This window comes from Rhopalosiphum maidis, chromosome 2, assembly GCF_003676215.2.
Source record: "Rhopalosiphum maidis isolate BTI-1 chromosome 2, ASM367621v3, whole genome shotgun sequence".
Lineage (NCBI taxonomy): Eukaryota > Metazoa > Arthropoda > Insecta > Hemiptera > Aphididae > Rhopalosiphum > Rhopalosiphum maidis.
This window is the reverse complement of record NC_040878.1, coordinates 80,607,250-80,618,942: the sequence shown is the minus strand read 5'-3', so window position 1 is coordinate 80,618,942 and position 11,693 is coordinate 80,607,250. Positions and strand designations below refer to the sequence as shown.

Here is an 11,693-nt window from a genome sequence, read left to right as displayed (position 1 = left end):
ACAAAAAGTTGAACAATTCTAAGACTTGGTATTATTTTATATCCATGGCACAGGAATAAATTGACATGGTAGCAATATAATTTTGTTATGATAATTTATTAATATTTTTTATTTTTATTAATTAATAGTTAAAAAAAAATAACTTTTTAACTAGTTAATGCTTACTTTTGTTTGTTGGCTTATACATATTAGAGTGAATTGACTTATTATCAATAAAAAAAAAATAAAAAATGAACATTACCCATGTTTAGGTTAATTTTTTCAAAATTATGGCTTATTACTCATTATGAAAATAGAGGTTTTTATGATGTAATAATTTTACTCGTATGAATGAATCATAGATACTTTTTTTAAAATTGAAATGAAAAATGTTCATTAATGTCCATTTATTTTTTTGGGTTAATACTTAATATTTTAAACATAGATATTTGAATCAGTTAAGGTGAGAAAAACATTAATTTTTTTTCAAGTTTATAAGTGATATATTATATATTAACTCATTTTGCAATTCAATTACTTATACACGAATTCAAATTAATTGAAGAACTATAAATAGGTAATTAAATTATTATAATACCGATTAATGTTTAATTGATATTGACCGTTTCTAAGGAATTAAGTATAGGCAATATATTTAACAATTAGTTTTTGAGGTGTAAATATGTGGGTATAGTAAAACCCCTGAGTAGAGGGCGTAGATTTTTATGTAAATAAGTCAAAATATTTAACAAAACACCGTTTTATTCAAAGTTGGGCAAAATATTATATAGATAATTATTTGAAATTCGAATAATTTGAAAATATTATTATTCGAATAAAAATGTATTTGAATAATTTTCAAACATAATGCTAATATAAAATACAAGTAGATATTTTCGAATTCTTTACTTTCTAATTTCTTCTTGAATTCTATATTTGTTTTATACAATGCCAACTATTGATTTTTTAAAACGTAAGTGTTTTAATTACCATAATATCAATCATATTATGTTAACTAAGATAAATTATTGAGAATTATTCGAATAACTATGTTTGAAAATTAGTGAAATAATATTGTTTTCGAATTATTTGAATAATTGTGAAATAATCATTTGAATAATTTTTTATTCGAATAAAATAGTATCAAAATAATCATCTAAACAAAATGTTATTCGAATGACGCACTACTCTGGTTTTGTTTAACATTAACTTTATAAAAAATGATAGATAATGAATAACGAAAAAATTAAATAGACGAAAAACCGAATGAGAAGGACAACAGGTTATAATTCAATAATATTTTATAGAATATTACACCATATTTCGATGTCAAAATCTTTACTTATACTTATCTAATATAATATTATCTTATTTTATGACTAGGTTATCTATACAATTAAAGAGAGAGACTGAAAAAAATATTTGATAATAATGGACAATGATTATTGTAAATATCTCTAGGTAGGTGAATATTATATTTATATAATGATACAAAATATGCACATATTCAATATTGGTATAATATTTAGAAAATTGAAATATGAAATTCATCATTATGTTCAGCAATTGGTTCTGTACACCATCGGAATACGACTCTATGAGATGAGCAGTATGTTTTCAGCTGCTTTTATTAAAAATACCACATACGCCACCACCCTTTTCACTATATTATAAAATGGCTACAGGTGCTAATCTATGTATCTCAATATTATAGGTATTGTACTATATAATATAAAGCATTTAGTTTAAATATTAAACTAATAAGTAGAGTTAACAATAATAAACCCTGAAATAAAATTACATAGTAATATAATATTATGTATTATTTATTTATCTAAAATTGATTGCACGTAGTAAGTACATACTGTATAATTGTATAAATGATTGGTTCATTGACTTTTCGATCAGTATGTGAATACTTTCATTATTATTATCTTACTACTTATTCCTTTTATACGGTACGGTATACTTAAATCGTACAAATATATAACGATCATGTTCGCCATAGCGTACCCTCTTGTTTTATCATGTTTTTAAGTGTGTCTAGTATGATTTGTATTAAATTTTTTTTAAATTTTTTTTGTTTACAGGTTTGTTCTTACAGTGTTTATATGTACACCAATATTTTGTGCATAAATATATTTAATAAAAAAACATTGTTTTTATTTTGAGTTATTCATTATTCAGTATTCTACAGTAGCTATTATATTTCTCTATAGAAATTAAGTGTTTGGATCACGGTCGATTATAATCTACTATAATATACCATGATTTGAATTCATACAGTATGAAAAAAAAATTCAGACTTGATAAGGAAACAAAATAATTAACATTGTTTTAACCTATAATAATTATAATTATATATTTTTGTAATAAAAAATTATTTTTCACAATAATATCATGTCACCAGTATTATTGTATCACGTAAGATGTGGCATATAATCAAATCAAAATAAAATATGTTTGAATTCAATATAATTTATAATTTTTTAATTTGTATGATTAATAGATGAAATAAAGTGAGATACATTCTCATAATAAAATCAATTAGAATCGTTTTGAGTAAATAAATCGAATACGTCAACAGAAAAATCGGTCTCCGGGATCATCGATAACCGCCATCGTTAGGAACGCGAAAAACACCTCAAATTCAAAAATTCACTATTTGGTTGGACTATAATATTATATAATTGTCGACGAGTAAACGAATCAAATACTGGCATACTTACCCACAATCATTTGAATTCGATCGGTGTTTGTTTACTAATCGGTACGGTGAATGCTTTATATTTGGCATTATCAAACCACCCGTACCACATTTGTTCTAGTCACAATTTACTAATTCGTTTTCACTTACCTACTATTATTTTTTTATTAATTATTTTTTTTTGTTATTATTTAATTTATACTTAATCTACATGTCGGAATCTGAAGAGTCGGTGTCCACTGTGTCGCCTGTTTCCTCGGTTGCATCCTCTCCAACCGTTTTGACAAAATCACCTGTACAGAAAGATGTTGCCCTTACTGGCGTCACTGCCCAGAGGCCTACTCTGGGTCATCCGTCTACTGCAGTTATGGTGACTGCGGCCATTAAAACGTTGAATGATAAAAAGGGCACCACTCTGCAGGCGATTAAAAAATATTTGGCCGTACATTATCAAATGGACTCGGCCAAGTCTGCACCATACATCCGCAGGTATTTGAAAGCAGCCGTCACCAAGGGTGATTTGATTCAAACGAACGGCACTGGCGCTAAGGGTAAATTCAAACTACCGATCGAGGCGAAAAAACCTGCCGCGAAGAAGAAAAAAGCAGTAGTGACCAAGAAGAAACCGGATGCGAAAAAACCTACTGCTGTCAAGGCAGTAACGTCAACCAAACGAAAATCTATCGACGGGACGACGACGACATTATCGAATGTAAAGAAATCTAAAAAAGTAATTACGACTGTTGTCAAACCAAAACCCAAAACGGTCAAGGGAGTTGCCAAAGATTCTACGGCTAAAACAAAAAAGATGGAATCTGCGGCTAACAAATCGAAGACAGCTAAGGTTGTTGTTAAGAAGGTCCCAGCAAAAAAAGCAGCAGCACCCAAAAAAAAGTAGACCAAGCTATATTAAAATAGTAAATGTATAAGTATTGAACGGTAACAATTTATAAAAGGTCCTTATCAGGACCGCAAAATCTCTTAATTCTTTACCTATTTTCTCAACAGCCCTTTGCAAGTGCTCCATGTTGGGTAATTTTTTTACATAAAATAAATCCAATTAATTAATTTTGTATAGTTACATAGTGCGTATTAGTTACTATTTATCATGTATTATTTATGAATACATGATCAAGAAGAAATGAAACGGTCTGCCTATGACAAACCTGAGTATCCCCCTCCTACCACTCAACAAAAAGCGTATAGTATCAGTTTCGAATGATTCTAAACGACCTAAACCCAAAATACAAAAGGTGGACATGTGGAAACCGTTTTGTTGTATGATGGATGTTAAGTGGGTCACTGGAAAGGATGTATTAAATTTTAATTAATTGATAATATACCTTTATCAATACACAAAAAACGATTCTAAGTGAAAAAGGACTATCTTATTGTTAAGAATTTAAGTACGTACGTGTTATGTCTTGATATTGCTAAGTAATTTATAATTCACTATTATTAGAAAATAGTAAATAGTAATACAGTGGATTGAATTAATTTTTAACAACATTGCATTTAAAAATATCATGGTGTATAAAATTATAGGTACTATTATATATTTTTATATTTTTTTGCTAATGATTAATTTTGTATTTTAGAGTTTTAGCTAAAAAAATTGCTGATTTTATAAATTTTCTACAGTAACACCACTTGCAAATTTTCATAATTTTGATAAAATTTAATCTTTAAATATAAAAATAAATTGTTATTATATGTACCTATTTTAAATATTTTTGTATAAATGAGAACGATATCTGTAGGATTGATAAACCAAAACATTTTTTTATTGACATTTATGGATTAATATTTATTGAAAGGCGGTCAAGTGGGTACCTCTCTACTGTAAATAAGGTGGGTTATAGTGATGGTTATGTTAAATTTGAATTCAATGTCATATCATTGTAAATAAAAACGACTTAGCGGAGATGGTCTGTCAAACCTTTATCACTATTAATGATGTTTTTTTTGCGTCATTGATTAATTCTTGAACATTTCAAGTTTTTACAGTTATTGGTTTTTGAGTAACAAGAATATAACAAAAATCGTTTGAGGATAAATATGTAATTATTAGATAGTGTACCTAAATTGCTCTCAAAACATTTTACAATACCTAAGGAAAATTTATTAGTTATAATTATATAATAAATTAATACACTAACCGAATTAGTTGTGAGCATTAATACAATAATACATAATATTATATTATAGGTAATATAAATAAATAAATAAATAATTTTTTTCTTCACATTTAATAAGTTACTTTTTGATTGTCAGTTATTCAAAATTAAAGTTACATCAATTATATTATAATTCACATTTAAACTCTTTTACAATAATAACACACTCCGATTTTTCCTGTGTATAAGTTTATTGTGTGCAACAAAATAATTAGGCTAATAACGATAATGAGAACTTGTTCTCGTCTACCACTCAAGTGCAATACTTGCGTGATCAAAATGTGCGTAATAATAACGTTTCATAAAATTCCCGTTACTATTATAAAATATATTATTATAATCAGTTAATTTAACCAGTAATCAATTGATCAATAAATAAGTTTTTAATTTTCAAGTATTTTAGTATTAATCTTGGTATTGATGGAATTAGATCAAATAATAATATTTTCATGTCTGAAAGTAGGCAAATTTGAATACAAACGTAATTGGTAGGTACTCTGACCTTAAATAAAAACTTTATTATTTTAGGCCCATTGGTCCATGCCCAGTTATTATACGGGAGATATACCAATTGTTGAGTGAATAACCAGTTATAAAAATTAGAATTTCATAAGCTCATAAAAAATTATGTTTTAATATAGGATGAATACCTATAAAGATTTTTGTATTTTAAATTCTAAATTTTAAGTATGAATACTAAAAATGTAATGAATTGTAATTGAATAATATTAGCCATTTTTTTTTTTAGAAATGTTGACCAATTTAGTCATAAATTTAATTTCAAACGCCTGTACTTAAAACTGTAGATTTATGCACAAATGTAAATAAGAAATTAATTGCAATCAAATTTTATATTGTATGCTTTACGAATACAAATTATGGCTAGATACCTCCTGAAAATCGAGGTTGAGTATATTGATCCGGTTTTCTACTTTCCATTAACAGGCGATACCATATACGTATAAATATTAACTTACCATTATAGCAAGATAGCAATCATTATTAATTTTATCAATAATAAGGTACCAACATAGTACATAATGATATTATACAATTCAGTATATAAAATATTAGATAACATTAGATTACCGAGATATTTGTGAAAACGCCTTAATTTTGTTTTACGGTTTATCACAATTATCGGACAATACAATACAGTTCGAAGAAATATCGAAAAGGTATTCCCATCACAGATTTAGAACATTGACAAAATAAAATGTATATTATATATAATATATGATATTATCATCAATTCGATTACATAACATAATAATATGAACAATTATAAAATAATAATAGACAATTATTTTAATATACCTATAAGGCTAAACCCTAACCATACTATGAAATATTTTGTAATCTCGGCCGTTTAGTAATCCATAATGCAAAGCGATCGACCATTTTTATTAATGTATTTTCCATTATTAATTGGTTGTTGATGTTACAGGTATTTATATTCTCAGAATACTATGTAAAATTAATATGCTATGGGTATCTGTATTGCTATCTGGATAATATTGTCGAGCAAAAATAACGATTTACAGTTAAAAGATAAATAAAATAAAAACATGGAAAATCCTAAGTGAACGAAACCGTAACAATTAGTTCTTAAAACGGCCATGCACCGATCACTAATACAAATCAGATTTATGTAGGTAATGCACTAGATTAGAAATTAAATAAAACGAGTATAATATATTAATTGAAAATTGTAGGCCGTGTCTAAGGTTTGAGAAACGAACATTGCGATAAAAATATTTAAACTTTTTAAATATTATACCCACTCGGTATTAACATAATATCTGTATGACCGTGTGTATTTGCCAATCCAGTAAATGGTCTGTCAATGGGGAAGAAGTTTTATTTGATAACAAGCTGTTGTTCCTTATTTAGTGTAGTGGATACACTAATAATAATATAATAGTTTACCAAGATTAGTTATGTTAGTGGAAAATCACACCGATTAGAAGAGGTAGCTGCTAAACGTCATCCTTTACACTCGTTTAACTAGTAATAACCGACTAATGACATTGCTCGGTTTTGTTCATTTTATCATATATATAAATTTGACTGTAGTTCCCCTAATTGACTTATTCACTCATCGATCTCCGTTCTACACACATTTAATTTACAAAATTTACATTTATTCATCATGAGTGGACGCGGCAAAGCTGGAAAATCGAAGGGAGTCAAATCCAAAACCAGGTCGTCCCGTGCCGGACTCCAGTTTCCGGTCGGTCGTATCCATCGTTTGCTGAGAAAAGGAAACTACGCCGAACGTGTAGGAGCCGGAGCACCGGTATACTTGGCTGCCGTCATGGAATACCTGGCAGCCGAAGTTTTGGAATTGGCCGGTAACGCCGCCCGTGACAACAAGAAGTCCCGTATCATTCCCAGACATTTGCAATTGGCCATTAGAAACGACGAGGAGTTGAACAAACTACTGTCTGGTGTGACGATCGCCCAAGGCGGTGTTTTGCCTAATATCCAAGCGGTCCTTTTACCCAAGAAAACCGAAAAGAAAGTCTAATTTTCGAAATTTAACTAACCTTCTCTCTCACCCATTACATTTTCATTCATTTTCTACTATATATATTTATTGACTATGAAAAAATTAAATGGCCCTTCTCAGGGCCACAACATTTTCGGCAATTTTTCGCACGACAGTTACTTTATTAATTACAAATCGGAATATACAACTACCACGTACAGTATATACTATTATAATACAGTCAGTATTTATTTGTAATGTAATGATCGACATGGTTTGTCTACTAGTGATTATTTAAATTAATATTAAATAACTACTTGTATCATTAAAATAATTAATGTTTGTTCATATACAATTATATTTATTAATTATAAGTACCTACACCAGGAATACATTTTTGTACATGACGTCATAAATATCATCTATTCCTTTTATAATCGCTTTCCTACTTGGAAGTTTATATAATATAACGGACATGCGTGGGTGGACTGTAGAGTCCCGTACTGGGAGTATTTATTGCCCTTTTTGACGTGTAATAAAAAAAAAAAATAGTATAATTAAATGTTTTGTAGGTATGTCATAGATTTATAACACTTTACTTCATATATTAATTTGCTTGAAATTAGACAAGTTAGAAATAGATTTAACCCTGCATAGGTCGCGTACCTTGATGGGACGTCGGTAGTCGCGTGGATTACAATTTTAATCCATTTTTGTTTTTTTTTATAGGTTCCAAGTTTTTATTGAAAATTTAAATTATAGTTATATACTAAGTACATTCTGAAAAATATAGTGAGATAAAGAAAAAATTTATGTTTTTTTTTTACTTTAGAAAATGAATTTTAACTTAATGAGAATAAATAATAATTTATTAGAATTTTTTTTCTTCAATTGTAATGTTATTCAATGTAATTAAATTCTTATAATATTCCTGTATATACATATTAATATTTAAGTATTTACATATACCTTAGCTCTATAAAAAATAAAATAAAAAAAAAAACAAGAGTACTTTATAACTTTTTACATTTTAAATCTTTTAGTCATAATAAAATACATTTTTATTGAATTGAATTATTTTAAGTTTATTCCTCACTATATTCTTGATCATAACACCCAATGCAAATGTATTTAAAATGATCTGAACACACTCATATAAAACAACATACTCATGATTTCCTCGTACTTTTGTTTTTGATAATTATGATTAAAAATAACCTAAAAAATAAACGTGCGTGAAAGATCGCACGGCATACAATGGTAATCCAACAAACTTTGAACTCCGATAACAACGACAACTTCTGCGACCCTTATTGTGAACGAATTAATTATATTAGGCAATATGTTATTTGAGGGTACTGAAAAAATGAAATAATTCCACTGGTTTTCAATATACAAAAAAAATTTTATTTTTACATGGATTACAATAGTAATCCACGTGACCTATGCAGGGTTAATATAATATTGTGTAATATGGAAAATATAGAATAGTATAAATTGATCTTTGGTATTAAAAATCAAATATATACCTAAATGGCTAAATAACTTATCGTAATATACTAACAGTCATACTAGGTATATTGAATATTCATAATTAGAATTGTTTTTATTTATAGTTTCAACTTTAATTTTAAATAGTACAAGTCAATTTGGAGGAAAAAGTTTAAATAAAATATTAACTTTTAAATGGGTTAGGAGAGTTCCACATTTCAAATTCTTGAATAATTTTATGCTTTTTGAATCAACGGTATTCCAATACATTAATAACTATCTATTTATAGTTTGTAGAAATTATATTATGTGTTAATAATTGTGGATGAATATCTATAACCGATCTAACAGTGAAAGACTAGAAATTTTATAGTAGGTAGTTAATAGTAAATCGGGGGACGAAAAGTCAGTTTATATTCAGTTTTTATAGTCGGACAAAAAGTCTGAGCACATTTTAATGTCGGACAAAAGTCAGAAAATATAAAATATTTTATATAATAATTAATATTTATTTTAAAAATTTAAAAACGTTTGTACACATATTATATTATTATATTTTCGTATAACTAACAAAAATATAACAGAAATCCACTATAGTTAGATACCTATATATATTTTACAATATACTGTAAAAAGAATAAAGAATAATACTTGATAGTTAAAATTAAATTAATATTATAAATTTAATTAAAAATAAATTTGATAATGTTATTCCTAAGATATCGTGTGTTAAAATTTTTAAATACATGTATCTACGTACCTATTAAAATTAATAACAAATTATATAATTATAAATGAAAATGAGAAAATAGAAAAAAAATAATATAATATATTGTGTATAATTTCTACAAACATTTTTACATTTTTAAAATAATTATTAATTATATAGAATATTTTGTATTTTCGGACTTATTGTCCGGCACTAAAGCACTCGGACTTTGTGTTCGACTATTAGGTATAAAAACTGAATCCGTATTTTTTGAACGATTACCGTTAGTATATTATTACGTATTTTTTTTATAAGTTTATAATTTTTCGAAATATTATATTTTATTAATAAATAGTTACCCCGGTTCAATTTAGACAATGGTAATATTATTATCTCACAGCCCAATATTTAATTGTATGAACGTAGAACGACATGGTTGTTAAACCATCGACGTATGCACAGCGAGATTAAACATAATCACTTAACGTACTCTGGCGAACGGAACGAACAGCAACTACGATTTTTGTATAAATATCGAGCGCATTATTGCAATCAATAATTCATCATATTATGTAGGTGTACTGCAGTTAGAAAAGTTTCATCGAGCTCATCATATAATATTATAATCTATTATCTGATTAATCAAAAATGGCACCTGCTAAGGCGATGAAAAAGTCACCGGCTAAAGTGCAAAAAAAACGTGGCCAAGTCAGTTGGTAACAAAAAGCGCAAAACCAAGAGGACGCAAACGTACGGCATCTACATATACAAAGTGCTGAAACAAGTGGCACCCCGACACTGGCATCTCGTCAAAGTCCATGAGCATCATGAACAGTTTTGTCAACGACCTTTCGAACGTATCGCCGGTGAGGCCGGCCGTCTGGCCCATTACAACAAGCGTCCGACGATCACCAGTCGGGAGATCCAAACCGCCGTCCGACTTTTGTTGCCCGGTGAATTGGCCAAGCACGCGGTCAGTGAAGGGACTAAAGCCGTCACAAAGTATACTAGCTCCAAGTCATGATGTAAAATATTAAAATAAGTAACTTAATTTTCTCACAAACTATCTATGTATTATATTGTATTAAAAAGGCTCTTCTCAGAGCTACTATATTTTTGTGTTGACAATTCGGTATCACGAATATGCAATTTTCAAATATAGAATTTTACAAAACACAAGCGTAAATTCAAAAACGTACGAATAGGTATGCTTCAAATAAAAAATATATACATTTTAATATTTAAATATAAAAAAAAAGGTTAATGTTCTGCTGTACAGTTGTTGATGTCTAGTGTACCAGTGACAGACATTGAGTGCAGGGGAACCATAATGGATTTATTAAATTTGAATTCAATGGATGATAAACACGATTTTTTAAATAGGTACGATTTGCCAGACTAAATCACCAAATGACAAAATATTTTGTTATATAAACTTTAATATCATTCTTAATGCGGTTAATTTTTGAAGTGGCCTAAATAATATTTTAGTTTAATGAAGATTTTCGTGTGAGCAATGGCTGTTATAAAAAAGGTTAATTGAAGGGTGTGTATACAATGGTTATAGTATTTAAATAATTAAATATTTGATTTTGAGTAGTCGTAAATTATTTTGTTGAACAAATGTTATTATTTAAATTATCATGGTTAACGATAGTAATTTATAACAAGAAAAAAAAATATAAAGGAAAAAATTTTGGGGCCCTGAAAAGGGCCATTTTTAAATGGATTATTGTTATATTATGAAGTTTATTAAGCACGTTCACCGCGAATACGACGAGCCAGTTGGATGTCTTTAGGCATGATCGTGACGCGTTTGGCGTGGATGGCGCACAAGTTGGTGTCTTCGAAAAGACCGACCAAATAGGCCTCGCTAGCTTCTGCAACGCCATGACGGCGGAGCTCTGGAACGCAAGTCGGTCTTGAAGTCCTGTGCGATTTCACGCACCAGACGTTGGAACGGCAATTTGCGGATCAACAGCTCCGTGCTCTTCGGGTAACGAGGATTTCACGGAGAGCGCTGTTCCCGGACGGTAACGATGGGGTTTCTTCACACCTCCGGTGGCGGGTGCGCTCTTACGGGCGGCTTTGGTGGCCAACTGCTTCCTGTCCTGGAGCCTTACCTCCGGTAGATTTGCG

The 11,693-nt window shown here is 28.7% G+C and overlaps 3 protein-coding genes across 3 annotated transcripts in view; 2 read left to right on the top strand and 1 right to left on the bottom strand.

The window, feature by feature from the left end:
• LOC113550931 overlaps window positions 1–11,693 on the bottom strand; it is a 156,894-nt gene that overhangs the window by 49,673 nt on the left and 95,528 nt on the right.
• LOC113551204 (histone H1-like) lies at window positions 2,813–3,662 on the top strand. Its single transcript, XM_026953309.1, has one exon. The coding sequence runs from the start codon at window positions 2,898–2,900 to the stop codon at window positions 3,582–3,584; it is 687 nt and encodes a 228-aa protein (XP_026809110.1). The 5' UTR covers window positions 2,813–2,897; the 3' UTR covers window positions 3,585–3,662.
• Window positions 6,780–7,503, top strand: LOC113551209 (histone H2A). Its single transcript, XM_026953314.1, has one exon. It carries the CDS (start codon window positions 7,016–7,018, stop codon window positions 7,391–7,393), a length of 378 nt encoding a protein of 125 aa, XP_026809115.1. The 5' UTR covers window positions 6,780–7,015; the 3' UTR covers window positions 7,394–7,503.

What these genes read in the sequence shown, in the direction of transcription:
- LOC113551209 (XM_026953314.1), top strand. Translation starts at nt 7,016, where the DNA reads ATGAGTGGACGCGGCAAAGCTGGAAAATCGAAGGGAGTCAAATCCAAA.
- LOC113551204 (XM_026953309.1), top strand. Translation starts at nt 2,898, where the DNA reads ATGTCGGAATCTGAAGAGTCGGTGTCCACTGTGTCGCCTGTTTCCTCG.